This window comes from Macrobrachium nipponense, chromosome 1, assembly GCF_015104395.2.
Source record: "Macrobrachium nipponense isolate FS-2020 chromosome 1, ASM1510439v2, whole genome shotgun sequence".
NCBI lineage: Eukaryota > Metazoa > Arthropoda > Malacostraca > Decapoda > Palaemonidae > Macrobrachium > Macrobrachium nipponense.
The window spans coordinates 195,842,765-195,864,223 of NC_087200.1; the positions used below are offsets into that span (position 1 = coordinate 195,842,765).

The following is a 21,459-nucleotide window of genomic DNA, read 5'->3' on the forward strand; positions in this document are numbered from 1 at the left end:
GTTAAATAAATCTTTAATACAAATTAAATATGTAAATCTGTCTTACAGAATGTTTGACAACTAATCAAGTTACCCGTGTACACTATACATAAGCCATTTCTCATAGGACTGAAGTATTAATTCTTTTAAAATTATCAGTAATTCACATTTTTATATAACAACACTGTTTATTCACTAATTACTGTATTTTTTCATATTGTGTATGTGACTGAATATTGATTTTTATGATAATTTACAGCATACTTATAATGTAGTTATGTACCTAATACGCACACTGCAGGTTGGGCCCCAGACTGACCATAATAGGTGTATGATTCTCTCTCTCTCTCTCTCTCTCTCTCTCTCTCTCTCTCTCTCTCTCTCTCTCTCTCTCTCTCTCTCTGTCTGTGTGTAAGGGTAATGTAAAATGTATGTAAAATTATGTTACTGTAGTTTTTTATAAAACATATGATTCTCTCTCTCTCTCTCTCTCTCTCTCTCTCGTCTCTGTGTGTGTAAGGGTAATGTAAAATGTATGTAAAATTATGTTACTGTAGTTTTTTATAAAACATATGATTCTCTCTCTCTCTCTCCTCTCTGTGTAAGGGTAATGTAAAATGTATGTAAAATTATGTTACTGTAGTTTTTTATGATAAAACATATTATACACTACTTAAAACATTTGCATATTATTTTAATTTTATTATCCAGTCTGTTTTTAATGAAAAATAAAATGAGAATAATAATTAGAAAATGTTTTAAATATTGTATAACAGGCTTTATCATAAAAAATCTTGGACACTGTACAGCATATTAGATGCCATATATATTTAATCCTCTAAATTTTATGACGCATGCACATATAATACCTGAAAATAAAATACAAATAAAAAGCCTAAAAAATATATAATGAAAATCACACAAGGAAGAACCATTCCAGTATTTGGTGTAATAACAGAGAATTAGTACCGTAAAGAAAAAATCAGTATCCCAAATTTACTAACTTACAATACTGGTAATTCATTACACTTTACAAGCTATGAAAACAAAACAAATCCTTACCATCACATTCAATTCTAGCACCTTTAACCTCAGACTGTAGGGAACAAATTGTCTCTTTGAGATCAGTCACATGTGTCTTCTGACTGCTGTATCGAAACTCAAGATCACCAACCTGTGAATAAACACAAATCGAAATCCATTTGTAAAAACAATTATAAAATCTACTGAAAGTTAGATAGTCATTTACCATACCTAGTATTTTCAAATATGTAATATTATTTTTTACAAATCCATTAATCAAAATTAATCCAGAAGTACATGCAAAATTGTCTCAGCTAACTCAGTCCCTCTTAAAGGGAAGATATAAACCTACCATCAGCCAGTAGTTCAGTGCTTAGTCAGATCCCAGGGTCTCAGGCAAACTACAAATGTCATTATTTGTGTTTTCTGATTCATGAGTTGCAAGAAATTACAAAGGTGCTTGGGTAGTGGCACTTGCATTAGGAGTATATGTAATAGGAACAACAAATTTTGCTAAAACTATGACATTTGTTTCACAACTCTGTTATTAAAAATTAGCCAGGATTTCATTCAAGGTTGCTAAGACTGAGGTACTAAAAACCCAAACTTGGCTAAGTGAGACTTCTACGGTCTGCAAGAATGCACCTTGGGATTAGTCTTAGAAGAATTAGATTACTTAGAGTACTACTATTTACATATATATCTCAGGAAACTACCAACAATATTAGTTGACAGCCAACTAAAATCAGTCTTCACATTAAGAAAAATATACTAATCACCACATGACTATGAGAAAGGTAAGATTACAGTACTAACAAAATATCTACGGACTGGTGCCAAGACTAGGACTTAGGAGATCATTCACTGCTGAAAGGGATATTGAGAGTAAAAAGGTTTTACAAGTGTATCAGGAGAAAAACCTTGCTGTTGCACTATGAATAAATTGTTTTAAGAGGGTGGAGAGAAAGATGGAAGGAGAATATGAATGGAGGTACATGCAATAAAAGGAATGAAAGGGCGCTGCAGCTAGGGGTCAAAGAGACACTGCAAAGAACCTTAGGTAATACCCACAGTGCACTGCGTGAGTTGCACAGATGGTACTACCCCGCTACTGGAGTAACTGCTTCTAACTGAGGGATACATCCATAAATGTGCAGTACTACCTGATGACTACTATTGTCTGTCTTTCTTTCATGAGGAGCTGAAACATCTGAGACAATTTCATTTGCACCATCAGACAGCAGTAACATAAATCATACAGGTGAAGTGTGAGAAAAATCCATACCTGAGCTTCTAACCTGCTGACAGTAGCTTGAAGTGAGCGAATTTCCCGACTGCTCTCAGATCGGGATTGATCAAGCAACTGAAATGATTTAAAATACATATTAGTAAACAAGAGAATTCAAATTTATATAAACATACTTCTGTCTTACTGTAAGATCCTGCGAAGGCCCCTCCCACTTACTATGGTAACTTTTAATAATTTGAAAGTAAATTTCTGAGAAAATTTAGTATTGATAAAAAATTGGTGGTAAGTTTACCATTTAACAAAAAGTTTCTTGTGTTCTGTTTGGCTTGTAATCAAATATATACAAAGAAATTCCATGCATAGCAGACCTGAAACTCATTTGGTATTTTTTGTCCTTATTTTGTTTGCACGAATGAGTTTGATAGCTTGTGTATGATTTGTGGAATGTGACGTGTGTTTGGGAGTGCATGTGTGAAATTTGTATTGTTATTAATTGTACGATTGTTGAGTGAACTCGACCCGTTGTGGGCTTTGAGAACGGTTCCATGTCTATCGCCGCCATCCCACCTGTGAGAAAGATTGCCTTTGTGTTGCTGCTGTAAACAGATCTGTGTTTGGGAAAGACTGGTAGTGTGTCCTGTGAATTTGGAACTATCAACCAACGCAATGAAGTGAATCTACAGTGTGTTTCTTAGGTCTTAGGTCACTGTGTCAATTAGCAACATAATGAACTTTGTGAGGCTGTGACGATGCTGTTTAGCTCATATGAACATTTCTGCCCATTGTTAGGCTATGGAAGCAAATTGGGTATGTGGTGTTTGTGTGTAATATAATCCATGTAGCATTTGCCATGATTGTAGAAATTTCAGGTTTTGTTATAGTTTTTTATCATGTTTTCACATTGTAAGCTTAATTCTTATTAAAATTACTTTGCGTTTTAGATATTTGGGCGGAGTACTGCACCAGCACCTGTTGTAATGACTGGTAGCCTATGTGGGGATGCCATACAAGAGTATAAGTGATTTCTGCATCAATTAAACAATTTATTATGGATTTATTGTTTGTATAACTAAGAATACATTTTTTATACAATAAACCAATGTAGCTGTCTGTTTGCAGCAACTATCTCTGAAAGTCACTGAAGCATTGAAAGAAGTTGACAATAAAGAAACTGAGCCTCGAAGAGATTATTTTTAGCTACCCACTAGTTGAGACATAGGCTCCTCCTGCTGACAATTGCACTTGTTGATCTGCCAGTGCGGTCAGAGGGCCTAATAGGTTAGATAATGGTTCCCAAGAGAGCAGCAGATTTGACAATTCGGTATGGCGGTTGTTGTCTGCAGCAGCCGCGTTCACCAGATTCTACACATACCTTTACTTGAATCATTAAAAGAACAATTACTTGTAGCAGCTTTTCTCAAGACCAAGTTTAACACCTTTTGAAATATAGTATAAACCTCCTTATAATGAAGGTAATAAACCTCAAATAAATGAAAACTGTGGACTCTTTTAATCTAATCAATTATTAATGTGTAATAAGTGGCTCCTGTAACAATGCCCAATAAATCTAATCATACAGATCTTCCGTAAGTGTGAATCTATTCAAGGGTCATGCAAAATACAAGCATACTCTGTATCAAAATAAAATTCTTTAAAAAATATAAAATGATTTTTTTCATACACGGTCGAATGTTTGGCCTCTGAATGTTCTAAACAATTTTGTTGTATATCAAACAGGGAAGTTTGTTTGGATGGAGGTTGCAAGAGATCAGCAGTTCTATGAGTTAGGAGCTTTTGATATGAATGATGTGTTGTATAATACATTGATTTCGTTCGCTAAATATCTGACTTGTTTCATCACACCCTTATCTCTCATATGCAATCTAGGTCCCAATTTAGGAGGTGCCCTTTTCACTGTTTAACAAAGGCCATTTGTGACCTTCAGTATCCATGGAGAACTCAAGGGAACATGATAGGTAAGGAACCCACAAATGGCCAAAACAGGTAAAATAAAAGAAGTGAAAATAAAATATGACACTGTACACAAAGCACAGATATTAACTGACCCACAAGGTGACACTTAACATATGTGTTAAACATAACTGCTAGTAACACCAGACTACATTCTAAATAGTCACATTATGGGATGAGGTAAATCCAGCCTTGTTACTATCAGTTCCAACAATTACAATTATCACGTGAGGCTCATCACTCACATAAAAATGAAGCAATAGTTAACTGACTGGTATCTCCCGTTGCCTGGACTTGCAATGGTGCTGGCATTATCAAGGTCATATCTGAAAACTAAAGATGTGGACAGAGCTCTGATTTCATGGGCCACAACTTTCAATGCTGCTGCTTCTTCACCAGAGATGCCCTCACAGTCACAGGAACTTAGATGCTCAACCAGGCAGATATACTCTCAGTAACTTGCCTCTTAAACCAACCTATGGCCATGAAGAACCTGGAATTGCCATGCCCAAATCTCTTGTCTTGCTCAAGTGTGAAAAAGTAACAAATGGCCCTGACTGCACATAGGAACATCACTGGATGAATGACAAGAAGCAGAAGGACTTAAAAAAAATTTGGTGCTAAGGAAAAACCAGAAAGCTTAAAGCCTTCAGACTGAGTGACGCTACCAACCAAGGCATGAATCTCACTATAGGTAATCCATCCTGTGGGCTAAGGCACAAGCCAAAATGAACTGCAGAAGTAAAAGATTCCCCTAGAGATGTGTCTGTCAATCTCTGGTGTCAATACTACAAAAGGGAAGATAGAGCTTTTCATTAGTATTTTCCGTAGAGCATTAACTACCATCTTTAGTGGGTGAATGCACTGTCTATGAAGAACAATGTAACCTTGAATGTTGAGTTTAACTTCCTTGTCTTGCACCTAGGCACTAAAACTTGGAGACAAAGATTCTAAAATAATTTAGAATGAGTGGTTCAGTAAAACCACCTTCACTTCAACACTGCACCAAACCAAGCACCTCTGACAAAGGAGTTGAATTAGAAGATTTTCAATAAGAAAACGTGGAAAATAATAAAAACGGTACTACTTCTTCTCTTTGCCAGACAAAAGACTGGAGATTTTAGTTACAGTATTCTGAGAAAACTGTGACTGCAATATCAGGTAGAATAATTAAGTTCTGCTAAAAGAAGATAGTTTTACACGCACAAAAGTAAATCAGATCTAACTGTGAATAAGTTACACAAGAACACAATCATGTCGGGTATTGCCAGTCTTGACAAACTCAGTGTAGACTTTCCAACATACATGCGTTATGAAAGTACCATTTATAATTCATTAACTAAAGAGTAACAAAGTAGGTAATTAATACAGTACATTCCACGCATCATGGCATAGGAAATAAGCTATGATGTAGTACAGATGGAAATAGCGTGACTAAACAGCATTTCCTAACAAACATTAAAATTTCCTACCTCTCTATCTTTGTTACTCTGAGCATGTGCTTCTTCTTGGCTTTTCTGTAATTCTTCTTGAAGAGAACTATTTTGCTTTTCGAGAGAAGATGCACGTTCTTGATGCAAACGCAGTGCTGAATTAAGTAGCTCTATCTTTGCTTGCAAGGATTCAATTTCTAATTTCTTAGATCGCAGTTCTTCCTCTAGTTGGCCCGTGTAAAATGCACTTTCTCTGTGGAAGAAACCAAGTATGAGAAAACTTGTAAAATGAAATATAATTTTCAAATTAACTTTTCTTTTTTCTAATGAAAAGGTGATACTATCAAAGCCAGGATGATTATACCCTTTGAGAAAGTGGGTTTCAGGGGGTTTTCCACCTGGTGGAAAAATATTCAACAGAAAAACTTACCTCTTCAATGTCCTGCAAGGACTTCATCTCTTGGTTTATTACACAAAAACAAGCAATACACATTCGTACAAATAACTACATCCATTTAACTATTCACTTACAATGTAAGTTAAGCCGAGACTGGAGACAACAGGTATAAGATATACCTATGAAAATAATTCAAATACTACTGTATTGTTTTGTTCACTGAAGTAACTTAGCACTCACCTATCCTTGCCTGACTAAGTATTGTAAATTACATGTGTACATGTATGTGGTTACCTAGTGCAGTATGCAAAAACAGAAAATCTACAACATGGAATACAATAAAATATCTCATATAAAGCGTTTCACAAAACTATGAAATCCTTAGCAATTAACCCTTAAACGCCGACTGGACGTATTTTACGTCGACATTTTTTGTCTCTCGGGTGCCGACTGGACGTATTTTACGTCGACATACAAAGTGTTTTTTTAAAATTCGAGGCAAAAATACTTATAGGCCTACCAGCCTAAAACTTTTAAATCACGCGTCCTTGGGGGATGCATGGGAGTTCACGGATCAAGGTGTTGTTTTGTTTACAATCGTTACGCAGAGGAGCGCGCAAGCGCGAATTTCTTTCTTGCCGCACTAAAAAGTATCTGTGACACATCTCTGAAATTATTTCGTCACTCTTGACATAATTTTTTTAACCATTTTAAATTAGCCGTTACATGGAGTATTATATATGAAAATGTGCGTATTTTTATGTAGAACACAACAAAAAAATACTCATGATTGTAGCTTTTATAAGTTTTGAGATATTTTTCATATAAATAACGATAAGTGCCAAAATTTCAACCTTCGGTCAACTTTGACTCTACCTAAATGGTCGAAAAAACGCAATTGTAAGCTAAAACTCTTATATTTTAGTAATATTCAATCATTTACCTTAATTTTGCAACTAATTGGAAGTCTCTAGCACAATATTTTCGATTTATGTGAATTTATGAAAACATTTTCCTTACGTCCGCGCGGTAACTCTTCCGAAAAAAATCATACATGTGATTGTGGTAATGTTTGCACCATTTTAAATTAGCCGTTAAATAAAGTTTTATATATGAAAATGTGCGCAATTTCATGCACAATACAACTAAAAACAACCCATGGTTGTAGCTTTTATCAATTTTGAAATATTTTCATAGAAAAAATGATAAGTGACAAATTTTTCAACCTTCGGTCAACTTTGACTCTACCGAAATGGTCGAAAAACGCAATGTAAGCTAAAAATAAAACGCTTATATTCTAGTAATATTGAAGCATTTACCTTCATTTTGCAACAAATTGGAAGTCTCTAGCACAATATTTCGATTTATGGTGAATTTATGAAAAAAATAACATTTTTTTACGTCCGCGCGGTAACTCTTCCGAAAAAATCATACGTGCGATTGTGTAATGTTTGCACCATTTTAAATTAGCCGTTACATAAAGTTTTATATATGAAAATGTGCGCAATTTCATGTAGAATACAACAAACAAAAAATAATTGAAGGTTTGTAGCTTTTCTCATTTTTGAAATATTTGCATATAAATCACGATAAATAGAAAAAAAAACAAAAAAAAACCACGTTCGGTCAAATTTGACTCTACCGAAATGGTCGAAAAACGCAATTGTAAGCTAAAACTCTTACAGTCTAGTAATATTCAGTCATTTATCTTCATCTTGAAACAAATTCGAAGTCTCTAGCACAATATTTAAATTTATGGTGAATAATTTAAAAAAAAAACTTTTCCTTCCCTCCGCCGCGCGGATTCTCCGCCACAATCTCCGAAATGTGTACGTCCCATTCTCGGAATATTTGCTCCGTTTCATATTAGGCATTTCATAGAGTTTTATATATGAAAATGTGCGCAATTTCATGTAAAATAAAACAAAAAATATTTGAAAGTTGTAGCTTTTCTATTTCCGAAATAATTGCATATATATATTTACAAAAAAAAAATTCGACATTCGGTCAACTTTAACTCATCAGATATGGTCAAAAACTGCATTTGTAAGCTAATATTCTTATAGTATAGTAATATTCAATCATTTGTCTTCATTCTGAAAGAAATTGGAAGTCTCTAGACAATATTTAGATTTATGGTGAATTTTTGAAAAAAATATATGTGTTTACGTCCGCGCGTTACGAATTCATACATTATTTTGTGATAATATTTTCTCTGTGTTGCTTTTATCGTTTTTACAATGTGTTATGATACCAAAATGATCGCAATTTAGTGTACATTACAACGAAAAAAAAGTAACTTGTTACCTTTAACCGTTTTGCGCACAGCGCGATTTGAATACAATTATATATGAAATTTCGTTTTTGCGCTATCATATATCGCATTATTTATATATGATAATGATAATTTTTTTCATTTCTGATGGTTGCATACTAAATTTCAGGCAATGACAAAAAAGGAGCCAAAAATGAACTCTTAATCTTGAAACAAAACTAAGCGCGCTGTTATTTTTTGAAAAAAATATTTTTTCCGCTTCCGCACTCACTCTGAAACACCTCCGGCACACGGGAGACATTTTTTTTTTACCGCTTCGGCGTTTAAGGGTTAAGGCACAGCAAAATCTTTAAACTAATTCCTAGCCATACAACTGACTAACAGAAAGCAGAAAAATAAAATGGTCTCAACAAAGTTCTTAGCCATAAAATGAATAAATACAATTACGGAAATACGTACTTTATTGTTTTATTCAAAGCCAAGTCAGTCTTTGAAACCAGCTGTTCAAGTCTCTCTATTTGGTGGGTTGAATATCTCTCCTGCTGTTCCAACTGTTGCTGTAACACCTCGGTTCTGCTGGTAAACTCCTTTGTCAAAGCAAATGATTTGCTGTTTTCATTCAACTTGTGATCTAAAGAGCAGACATGTATTCAGTAAATGTAAAATATGTTAGAAATTATATTGCTAACATATAAAAAAAGCAGATTACACATAAAGACAGAAAATTAAAATTTTACATGAGCACAGTCAAAAAATGACATTTTTATAAAAAAAATAACTTTTTGTATATACTTACCAAGCAATTACATAGCTATAGTTTCTTAAAGACGGCAGCTAAAATTGGAAATTCGCAGTAACGATTCTTTTATTTTGGTGTAGGGATAGTCCCGCCCACTACCTGGGGGGAGAAGAACAACTTGGCAAAGCCCTGACAATTTTTTTATGCCTATGTTCTTCCAAGGGGAGGCGGGTGGGCCTCGAATCTGTAATTACTTGGGAAGTATATACAAAAAGTTATTTTATTATAAAAATGTCATTTTTGTATATACTATATACCTTACCAAGTAATTACGTACATACCTGATTCCCACATTGACAGGAGGTGGGATGCAAGAACACATTCTATTACCAAAATTAGGTAATGTAATAAATTTGAGTATAGAAAATTTGTCAGCATTGGTATAAATGCTTGTTGTTTGTTGTTCCTTAGCTGTAAGAGAGCTGCTGCAGGAGGTTACTGCCTCTGGTTGGCTCTCATCTTACTTAGCAGAGGTGTGGCAGTAAAGAAAATTGTCACCTACTGCGAGAATACTCCAAAAGCTAATAAAAGCATGAAATTTTGCCCCTCCCCAGGGTGAAGTACCATTACAAATATAACCAGAATACAAATCAATACGTACCTACACCAAAATGATTTAAAAAACTAATGACCGGAGGGTACCCAGGTACACAGTACCCCCAGACTCCCCTATAACTCAACAACCTCTAATAAGGTGAGGAGATAGGAAGGAAGGTACACTTCCCCGACGAATCTGCCCCTAATACCATGCCTGCCACTGCCAAAGGGCCTATGTTACTGAAGTCACTTCTCTTCAGTAAAATAACACTAACACTGATTTGTTACCTCTAGTAGGTCCCTTGAGGATGTAGCTACAGCTCTAATATCATGTGCTCTGACTTTCAAATTGGAAGAAGTTCTTCTCCAATTTGAGTGTGCTTCTCTTATTAAATCACTTACGAAAAAAGAGAGAGTATTCTTAGTTAAAGGTTGAGACGGGTCTTTCACTGAACACCACAGATTACTGGAGGCTCCTCGGACCTTCTGTTGAGGTAGAACTTAAGAGCTTACCAGACAGAGTAGTCTTTCTTAGTCATCCAACCCTAAAGTATTACTTTGAATTTTAATATTAAAAGAACGAGACCAGGTTTTTGCCAGTGATTTGTTCTTTGCCAGGAATCCCAAAGTGTAGGAGTAAATTGCATCACCTTGTGAGAAGTCTGCCCTTCTATCAATCACTTGAATCTCACTGATACTCTTGGTGGTTACCAGGGTAATCAAGAATAACATCATCGTCAGGTTCCTCAAAGACATCGAACTGAGTGGTTCAAAAGTTGGTCCGACAGCCATTTCAGAACCATGTCAAGGTTCCATGACACTAAATCAGACTTCTTAGGTTTGCAATTGTCAAAAGACTTCATGAAATTGGAAATACCTTGATTATTAGTGAAATCCAGGCCTCTATGTCAGAACACTGAGCTGAGCATTGACCTGTAGCCCTTAATCATAGACATGGACATTCCCCTAGAATTTCTCAGAAATAGCAAAAAATTTGCTATTTCTGTTACAGATGTCTTAGTAGCAGTTGAGACTTTATTGCTTCTGCACCAAGTGCAGAGTATTGACCACTTGTGCTGGCAGACATCAGAAGATTGACGTCTGCATCTCACCATAGTCTGCAATTGCCTTTGAAAATCCTTTGGCTATGAGCAACTTCTTGACAGTTTGAAGGTGGTCAGATGAGATTTGACAGTCTGTGATCATACCATCTGAGGTGCAGCTGTCTGAAAAGACTGGTTCTTTGACAGAGCAGTCTCGGAAAGTCACTGATGAGTTCTAGAAGGTCTGGAAAGCACTCTCTTAGTGGCCAGAAGGGCGCTATCAGTATCACTGATGCATTCTGGTGAGACTTGAATTTGTTCAGGATGTCTCTTACCATCCCAAACGGATGGAAGGCGTACAGATGATTGTTGGACCAATCCTGTAGCATGGCATACGTTGCCCACGCTAGGGGATCTGACACTGGAGAGCAGAATAGGGAAAAGCGATGATTTTTGTAAGACGTGAAAAGATCTATTATGGGAGTCCCCCATAACATCAAAAGTTCTTGACAGACTGACTGATTCCCCATCCACTCCGTCAGAATAACTTAGTCTCGTCTGCTCAATTGGTCTACAAGGATGTTCATTCTTCCCTGTACGAACCTCTTTACAATTGATGTTTGATACTGATTTGCCCAAACTAGTAAGTCTCTCACTGTCATGCACAGAGAGAAGGAATTTGTCCCCCCTTGTTTTGCGATGTACGAAAGAGCTGTTGTGTTGTCAGAGTACACTGCAAAGGTCTGAAGCCCTACATGAATTGCTTTCAGCTCTTTGACATTTATGTGGTCTCTCAACTGTTCTTCTGACCACTTTCCTGATACTTCCCTGTTCTCCAATAGAGTTGGTACTGTCTGAGACAGTACCAGCTGGGACTTTTGCAAGTTTATTAGAGGACCTAATTCTTGGGGTAATTGAAGTGTCTTATGAAGGTCCTCTGTGCATTGGTCCTTCAATGTTGATTGAAGGAGCCAATCGTCCAAATACAGGGCGATGTTGATCCCCATCAGATAAAGCCAACCTGCTAGGAGAGCTAGAACGCCCTTGATGACTTGGGTGGCAGTCAACAGTCCGAAGCACAGAGCTCGGAACTGGAAGACTCGGTCCTGGAACACAAACCTAAGATATTTCCTTGATGAAAGATGAATGGGGATGTGGGAAGATGCGTCATGCATATCTACCAACACCATCCAGTCCCCCTGGTGAATGGATGCCAGAATGGAATATTGGTTTCCATTCTCAATTTTGTTTTCTGAACAAGGAAATTCAGAGCACTCACATCCAGGACCAGTCTCCATCCTCCCAACGCCATTGGTACTACAAACATGATATTGTTAAACTACAATAAAGTTTTGTACATACTTACCTGGCAGATATATACTTAGCTATAGTCTCCGACGTTCCCAGAGGAATTTCAAATCTCGCGGCACACGCGACAGGTAGGTCAGGTGGTCTACCTTACCCGCCGCTGGGTGGCAGGTGTATGAACCAATCTATCTCTCCAGCCAGATTTTTTCTTTCACCTGTCTCCTGAGGGGAGGCTGGGTGGGCCATTAGACGTATATATCTGCCAGGTAAGTATGTACAAAACTTTATTGTAGTTTAACAATATCATTTTTGTACATGAACTTCCCTGCCAGATATATACTTAGTTGATTGGCACCCTTGGTGGAGGGTAAGAGACAGCTAAAGTAATAAAGAGAGATAAGAAACAACTGATGTTGCAGGATATAAATAACCTTGGTTCTTACCTGTTCAGGCAGAAGACTTCATTGATAATGTCTCTGAGTCTGCGTTGCCTGGAGAGCTACAGCTAGGACGTGACCTGATGCTGAAAAAACTCTCGGATCTACCACTGGGATATATGATCCCTTTGTGTGGTAGAATCCAAGTCGGATCCTGTTAAAGGGAGTTCATCCCTATCTTAACAGGTCCTAACCACTACTACTGCAAGGAGCCACACACATCAGACCACCTAACCAAACTACTAAAGATTAGTATTACGACCTAAAGAGATGCCTTCATGCATCCTCTTTAAGGCAACCAACAACAACAAACACAAGGGGAAAAATTTATACTACTAAACAGGATGAGTTCCAGCTCCCTGCCCCAGCACTGAATCCGCAGATACGTACGGGCCCAAGGCGAAGCATTTTTCGTAAGTGATTCTCACATCACGTAAGTAGTGGTTCGCGAACACTGACTGACATCTCCAGAACGTTGTCTCCATCAGGTTTCGCACGGACATATTCTTATTGAAAGCAAGAGAAGTTGCTATGGCTCTTACTTCGTGTGCTTTCACTTTAAGAAGCCTAAGATGTTCTTCTCTGCAGGATCCGTGTGCTTCTTTGATGAGGCTTCTCAAGAAGAGACAATGCGTTCTTCGACAATGGACGAGTAGGGTCTTTTACTGAACACCACAGGACCTCTCGGTTGGCTTTCATTTGCTCTTTTCTTCTAAGGTAGTATTTTACCATTCTCAATGGCAAAGAGTTCTCTCGGGTTCTTCTCCTACCAAAGAGATAACCCACGAATCTCGAAGTTCTTGGGCCATGGACTTGATGGTTTTCATTCTTCGCAAGAAAACCAGGAAGGAAAGAGCAAATGAGAGAGTCCTCCTTAAAACCCACATTACCATCAATACCTGAAGCTCACTCACTCTTCTGGCGGAAGCTAGAGCCATCAAAAACAAGAGTCTTCCTAGTAAGGTTTCTGAATGAGGCTGAATTAGGGGGTTCAAACCTAGAGGACCCAAGGAATTGAAGGACTACATCCAAATTCCAGCTAGGTGTCTTAGGAGACTGCATTTTCGTTGTATCAAAAGACCTAATAAGGTCATGTAGGTCCTTATCTTCCGATAAGTTGAGGCCCCTGTGCCTGAAGACATTCGCCAACATACTACGATAGCCTTTAATCGTCGAAACGACTAAGCCAGATTTCTTGTCTTAAGAATAAAAAGAAGTCTGCAATTCTGATTCAGAGGTACTGGATAAGAGGAAACGTTTATTTTCCTCTTGCATCTTCTGAAGACATCCCACTTCGACTGGTACACTCGTAAGGTGGAAGACCTCCTCGCTCTAGCGATTTGCCTTAGCAGCTGCTACGAAAAGCCTTTTGCTCTGACCAGTTTCTGGACAGTCTGAAGCCAGTCAGACTGAGAGCGGGGAGGTTTTTGTGGTACCTGTCGAAGTGTGGGGCTGTCTGAGTAGATCGCTCCTTAGAGGAAGCGATCTTAGAAAATCCACCAGCCATTCCAGCACCTCTGTGAACCAATCTTGTCTGGCCAAAGGGAGCTATCAAAGTCATCCTCACGGAATCTGACTCTGCGAACTTTTTTAAAGTCAACCCCAGAATCTTGAAGGGGGGAAACGCGTATACGTGAGTCCTTTCCAATCGAGTAGGAGAGCGTCTATCACTATTGCTCCTGGATCCGAGATGGGCGAGCAATAAAGATCCAGTCTTTTGTTCTTTGAAGTTGCAAACAGGTCTAAGAGAGGCCTGCCCCACAACTTCCAAAGGCTCTGGCAAAACATCTTGGTGCAGAGTCCACTCTGTGGGAAGGACCTGATCTTTCCTGCTGAGGAGATCTGCCCTTACATTCCTTTCTCCCTATACGAATCTGGTGAGAATTTTATCCCCCTTTCTTCTGTCCACAGAAGAAGATCTCTTGCTGTTTCGTACAGAGAGAAGGAATGCGTCCCCCCCTGTTTCCTGATGTATGCCAGAGCGTGGTGTTGCCGAGTTTATCTGCACAACTGCTCCTGTCACATCTGACTCGAACTCCTTCAAAGCAAGCCACACAGCTATTAGTTCTTTCCTGTTGATGTGCCAGGAAGAACTGGTCCCCCACCCAGGCCCAGGTTCCTGACACCTCCTTGGTTCCAGAGTTGCCCCCCAACCTGTTTCCGACGCATCGGAGAACAACACCAGGTGGGGTTCTTCTGGGATTGAAGAGGCAGTCTCTGCGAGAACTTGTTGGGATCCGCCCACCATGCTTACTCCTTGATTTGATGAGAAATTGACAGCGAGAACTTCAAATCCTGAGAAGGACGACTCCAATTCCGATGAAGAAAGAATTGGAGCGGTCTCAGGTGCAACCTTCCTAGGGAAACAAATTGCTCCAGTGAGGAGAGCGTCCCCAGCAGACTCATCCACTCCCTCACTGTGCATACCTCTTTCCCTAAGAAGGTTGATACTTTTTCGAGTCCCCGGGCTAATCCTCTCCTGTGACGGAAAAAGCCCGAAAACTCAGAGAGTTCATCTGGATCCCAGATAAACGCACTCTTGAGCGGGAATCAGACTTGACTTCTGCAGATTGACCAGAAGTCCTAAGGAATAAGTCAAATCCAGGGTTTTCTTCAAGTCTTCAGACAACGATCTCTGAATTGGCCCTTATAAGCCAATCGTCAAGGTAGAGCGAAATCCTCACCCCTTTCTAGGTGAAGCCATTGTGCTACATTCCTCATGATGGCCGTAAAGACTTGGGGGGGGCCGTCGAGAGCCAAAACACAGGGCCCTGAATTGGAAAATTTTCCCCCCATCATGAATCTTAGAAACTTCCTCGAGGAAGGATGATTGGTGCGTGGAAGTAAGCGTCCTGTAAGTCCAAGGACACCATCCAGTCCCCTGGACGGAGTGCTGCTAACACCGAGGCAGTGGTCTCCATCGTGAACTTCTTCTTTTCGACGAAGAAGTTCAAGGGCGCTTACGTCCAACACCGGTCTCCATCCCCCTAGGGATTTCGGAACTAGGAACAGGCGGTTTGTAAAAGCCTGCCGAAAGATGATCTGCCACTAGTTCGATCGCCTCCTTCCAGCATCTGATCTACCGCTAGTCGGAGGGCTTGATTCATGATGGGGTCCCTGTATCTGGCCGTCAACTCCCTCGGGGTATTCGTCAAGGGAGGCCTCGAAGAGAACGGGATGAGGTAGCCCTTCTTCAATATTGACAGGGTCCAGGCATCTGCATCTTTCTAGGCCCAGACTTCTGCAACTGTAAAAGCCTGGCACCTACAGTTGTCCTGAAGACTTGAGTCTTACTTGGGAGGTTTGATTGACTTCGTAAAAGTCCTCCCTCTTCTATTTTGGTTTCCGACCTCTGAACGAAGAGGAGCTACAGGTAGAAGCCCCTCGAAAGGTTCCTGAGAGGTCGGCTTCGCTTTCTTCGTCTTAGTCGGAAGGTAGGGCGCGGCTTCCTTGCAGACTGCGCTAGAAGGTCCTGCGTAGCTTTGGCAGAGAGAGCCTTCGAAATGTCTTTGAACCAGGTGTTTAGGAACAGCTGCGTAGAGAGAGGGGCAAAAAGCAAAGACGATCTCTGTGCATGAGACAGACTTTGTTAAAATGAGCAAAATACTGATCTTTTCTTCAAGACCCCTGCCCCAAACAGTGAAGCTATTTCGCTGGCCCCATCCCTCACCGATTTATCCATACAGGATAAGACACAATTCAAATCCTCCGGAGAAAACGTGTCCGGTCCTTGAGTTTTCTTGGCTAGGACTCCGAGGGACCAATCGAGAAAGTTGAAAACTTCCAAGACTCTAAAAATGCCTTTTAGAATGTGATCTATTTTCATTCATTGCCAACGTAGTTTTGGCCGAATTCAAAGCTGATCTTCTAGTGGCGTCTACTAGTGCCGAAAAAATACTGCGTCAGCTGAAGATGGAAGGCCCAGTCCCAAGGTTCTCCTGTCTCATACAAATCCTGTCATCCTGAAAGCTTCGACGGAGGGAAGGCAAACATAGTTTTCCCCCCCGTTTTCCCCGCTTCTTCTTTAGTACGCATCCATGAACCGAAACTCTTGAACGCTTTCTTCATAGAAAGAGTCGGTTTCATTCTCGCACACGAAGATCCTTTCGTTGCTTTCGCTGTGGAGAACAACGAGTGTGGAGAGGAGCAGTAGGCTCAAAGACTCTCCGAACTCCTGAAGGAGAAGCTCTGTGAGCTTCTTGTACGAAGAAAACTGCTGCCGATGTATTAGCTTCTTCCTCAGAGGCTTCCTGGTCTTCTTGAAGAGGAGAACGAGGATGAGGATCCTTATGAGAATCCTTAGATGATTTCCTAGCTGGGGTACAGTGCGATGAAGGAGAAACAAAGTCTTGAATGAGGAGAAGATTCCAAAGGAGAGCACGCGACAGGAGAACGACGAGTCGTAATAGAAGGACGCTTATCCGAAAATTCTTGTCTCATCTCGCATTCCTTCCTAAACAAACGAAGAAACAAACTCTTACAGTAAAAGATGTAAGGACTCCCTTACCCTAGAAAGACCACGTCTATCCCTAGGGAGATTACGAGAGGGAGAGTGCCTACTAAAATCCTGGCGCCGATCTTGAGGAGAGCGGCTACTACGCGCCGAGCGCCTATCTGTCAGGGAGCTTAGGGGAATCTGGCGCCTACCAACGGAGAAACGTTGCTAAAAATTAGGGCGCCTATCAAGAGCAAGGCGCTTGAGAGGCTCTTGATGCCTACAAAGCGGAGAGCGGCTGCTATGCTCCGAGCCCTTAAACGGAACAGGGCGTTCGACAAGATCTGGGTCCTTACCAAGGGGTTGAGAACGTCTGTAAGCTCCGAGCGCTAACAGCAAGCAGGGCGCTTGAGGCTGTTCTTCCAGCGACATTTCTAGCAAGAGGGGACCGATCAGGAGTAGGGAGCCTCGAGAACGAAGAGCGCCTACTAGGAGAAGCAAACGAGGATCAAGGCGCCTTTCTCCAGGAGAACAGCTACTAAAAGAAGGACGCCTACCAGGCGCAGGGCTCCTACTAGACTCTTGATATCTTACAGGCGAGGAGCGAACTCCATGCGATGAGCGCCTACAAGTCACGGTATCCCACGTCCGACGACAGTAGTCGGAAGGAGAAGCGCGCCTACTATCAGAAGGGCATTCCCTAGGTTCTCTGAGAAGGCGAGGGGAAGAAAGCGAAAGACGAGACGACGAAATAAGTCTACTATGACCTGAGCGACTCTCTCTTCTTGCACGAACTCTAGAAGAAGGAGAAACAGAAGGGGCGGAGCGTACCTGAGGCAGGAATCCGATCTGGGGAAAATATCTTCATAGTTCCAATGAGCGCCTATCCGACGAAATGGCGGGGGCTCGACACTTCCGAGAAGGAGCCACGGGAGTGGTGCTCCTCTCGTGAAATCCTACGATGTGTAGAAGTATCCTCAAAAGAAGGAGATCGCCGATTACAAGGAGAGCGATCTTCCGACGAAAAGCGCCTCGATCTCTTGATAGGGAGAGACAAATCCTTCCTTCTACGTGATCTCGATGCCAAGGAGTCCGCCAAGGCTGTGATCTGAGCTTGTAGGCCCGCTAGCACTCGAGTAGGTGAGTCCCCAGGATCTTCTTCCGAAGCAAGCTCAGCGCGAGGAGCGGGAGAAGAAGGGCGGTCACAGGATCTCCTAGGCTTCTTTGCTTGCAAGGAAGCTACATCAGAAAAGTCTTCTGGGCTGGACGCTAACGTACTGAAGGGAGCCTCCGCAGCCCTCTTCAACAGGCATGACGCCTCCTTAGAGCTCCAACCACGCTTCGGCGAAGGAGAAGAGGACGACGAAAAACACTGACGAAGAATATCCTTCTTCTTACGATCCAAGGCAGCCTGGGAGCGAACTTCAGGATCTGCCGAGGGGACGCCTGACCGGTGGGGGCTCTCCCTAGCCCTCCTGCGGCTTTCGACTTCCCTCCTCCACTGGAACTGGGAGTCTGGAAGAGGTCTAGGCCTGGAGGCACTAAGGAGCCGGTCAGACGCACCCTCCACATCACTGGGTACACTGCACTTATCATCACTGACACTCTTACCTTGATCAGTACGAAGAGTCTTGTCTTCCTTAGAACACAAGGAAGCTTTTGAGGCCGCCGCCTCCGAAGACGAATCTACGGCTTTGGTGCGGGGAGCAGGAGCTGAGACCTGGGAGGAAGGTTCTAAAACTACATTAATGTTAGTTTCATTCTCACTCATTCTCGACCTGCTCGAACTCCTGGAAGAAGCTTTACGTACCCTATCCCTTTCAAGTTTCCTAATATAAGAAGAAAGAGCCTTATATTCATCTTCGTTCAAAACCTCTCACTCTTGACACGGGTTACTAAACGAACATTCATTCCCCCTACATTTAACACAGATAGTGTGAGGGTCAACCGCAGCTTTCGGTAACCTCACCTTACATCCATCAATCAAACATACTCTAAACAAAACCGGAGTTTTGGAAACAGAATCAAAATCAGACATTCTACAGGAAAATCCAGAGCAAAGTCAATAACGGTCCACAATCAGCGTATGCCAAGCCAAAATAGAGCGAATACGTCACCAAAAAGTCCAAATCAATCTCCAGGCAAGCGAGAAATGAAGAATCTATCGGAATGAAATGACAACAGTTGTTATCGCTTCAGCGACAGAAAAAAATCTGGCTGGAGAGATAGATTGGTTCATACACCCGCCACCCAGCGGCGGGTAAGGTAGACCACCTGACCTACCTGTCGCGTGTGCCGCGAGATTTGAAATTCTGTCGGGAACGTTGGAGACTATAGCTAAGTATATATCTGGCAGGGAAGTTCATGTACAAAAAGGCGATTGTAGAACCCCTCTGATGATTCGTCTTCTACAAGTTCTATTGCATGTTGGAAATAAGTGCAGAAACTTCCTCCGAGAGGGCCAAAAACCACTCCAAGTTTTTGGAATATGCAGTCAATGCGATAGGACTCGTGACTAAAGGAGGTTCTTCCCTGAAGGGGAGAGAATAGCCCTCTTTAAGGTCTTGAACAAGCCACTGTTCGGCACCTTTTTCTTTCCACCTTTCCCGGAACAGGTGGAGTTTGGCTTCCACTGGAGCACGGAGGACTTACTGATCACTTCCTATTGGTAAGTTTAGAGGACGATTTCTTAATCAAATTACTTGCAAAATGCACTGTAGCTCTTGTCTTGGTAGAGAATTTTGCTCTTCCTCCCTGAAAGAACTGTCTGTACAGGAGCTTCCAACCTTGAGCAGAAGACAGGCCGCTTGAAAGCCTGAGATAAGAGATCCTGTGTCGACTTTTTGCGCAGGGATGAAGCAGTCATTCACAGTGTTCTATGAAGACAGAAATTCCCTAACTAAAAGAGAGAACATAAGAACAGACTTCTGGGTAGAAGCAAAGAGTATAGAGAAGATAACAGTGGACAACTGATCATGTCCTTATGGGAAAATTGTAACTGCGGCGCCGGAGCACGTAAATTTGTTTGTGTTGGCATAAACCACACTAATGTTTAAGATGAATGTTAGCACTTTTGTGGGTTGTAACACTATCTTGTGATCTTTTATTTATATATCAATATGCTAATTTGGATTAATTATTTAAATATTTTATAGGAACAAAATAAGTAAATAAATACAGCTTATCCTCTCTATACCAATAACTACTGTTGCTAAACCAGGTTTCACTCAAAAGGTTGAAAATCATGGATGAAAGGAAATAAATAAATAAATTTATAAGATATACCAGGCCAAACTATAAACAAATTGAAACTCCTCCATTTTAAATTGATCATATCTTTATTTTATTACACCGGGCCCGGGTGTATAACATTCACAATGATGTAAAGTGAAGTTTTTGTTTGTTATATTACATTTTTGGATTCTTTAAGTTTTTTCAACATTACAAAGTCACATATCAGATCATAATAAACTTTTTTTCAAACTTTTTATTCTGTGACTGTTGACAAATACAAATATGATTCTAACCATATTATTCAGAAATTAAATGAAAAGCAGGAACATTATCACAAGGAAAGCCAGAAAATGAGGATACAAACACTATATCGTAACTTAAGACATTGCAAGTATGTTTAGTGCATCTGGGCCCTACACTGCAAGCATACAGTTTCATTATTATAGATGACTGAACTTCATGAGTTTTCGGTTCTTTCGATTTGCAACTAAAAGACTTTTGTCTGCATCTTTTAAAGTGTAATGAAGGTGGATTCGTATAAAGAGGCTGACAATGAAGAACCTGCAGTTGCACACAGAACAAGCCAATAGCTTGCCCTACAGCAGTCAGTAATCATTATTAATCTATAGATAAAAAACTGGGATATAAATAAAAATACAAATACTTTCCAATAGCCTCTTCTCTTTTGTGCTACTCCTCAATCTCACTTTTTCCTGATCACATACATATATGTACACACACAAGCACACTATACATACTACTCAGTTTTGATTAAGTAAAAGTGCATAATTAATTGTACACAAATTAAATTCACTCAAGTAGCAGGAGGAGGACCAGACTGTGGTAGGTGGAGGAAGGTAATTTAAGTAGAGTTCACACCTTCCTCCCCTGCTCAAGGTCAGGGACTCTTTTACTCTTAAATCAACACACAATACATTCCTCTTTAAGAGCATTTGACAGTTTGTGAAAGGGTGTCATATCAACCAAATTACGTAATTAATTCATTAAACATATAATTAAATAATTTAAACTTTTACTTAACACATTTCTTCTCATACCACACTTCACCACAAGTGCTAGAATTTTACAATAATGTTTGTGTGACAACAGGAGCAGAAGAAGCATAATGTAACAATGCAAGAAAGAAGACAATGAAAGAAGAGACAAGAAAGAAGAATCAAGAAAGAAGAAATCTAAGCTATCAAGAGAGTTTCCAGGGAAACCCAATTCAACAAACAAATACTGCTACTATATGAAATGTCTTGAGCAGTAAGGGAATGCCTGGTTTGCTATAGCAACACTCAGTAACCACTGCAGTGTGTAGACAATATGGTGAAGA

At 40.3% G+C, this 21,459-nt stretch overlaps 1 protein-coding gene across 1 annotated transcript in view; it reads right to left on the reverse strand.

The window, feature by feature from the left end:
• Nucleotides 1-792: 792 nt before the first annotated feature.
• The window catches only part of LOC135219051 (leucine-rich repeat-containing protein 45-like), a 51,504-nt gene continuing 30,837 nt past the window's right edge, over nucleotides 793-21,459 (reverse strand). The window contains exons 7-11 of the mRNA XM_064255481.1: nucleotides 8,787-8,958; nucleotides 5,695-5,908; nucleotides 2,288-2,365; nucleotides 1,042-1,153; nucleotides 793-848 (exon numbers count right to left, since the gene is read on the reverse strand). Of these exons, the coding sequence (XP_064111551.1) occupies nucleotides 793-848; nucleotides 1,042-1,153; nucleotides 2,288-2,365; nucleotides 5,695-5,908; nucleotides 8,787-8,958 (632 nt within the window). The remainder of the gene's footprint in view (nucleotides 849-1,041; nucleotides 1,154-2,287; nucleotides 2,366-5,694; nucleotides 5,909-8,786; nucleotides 8,959-21,459) is intronic.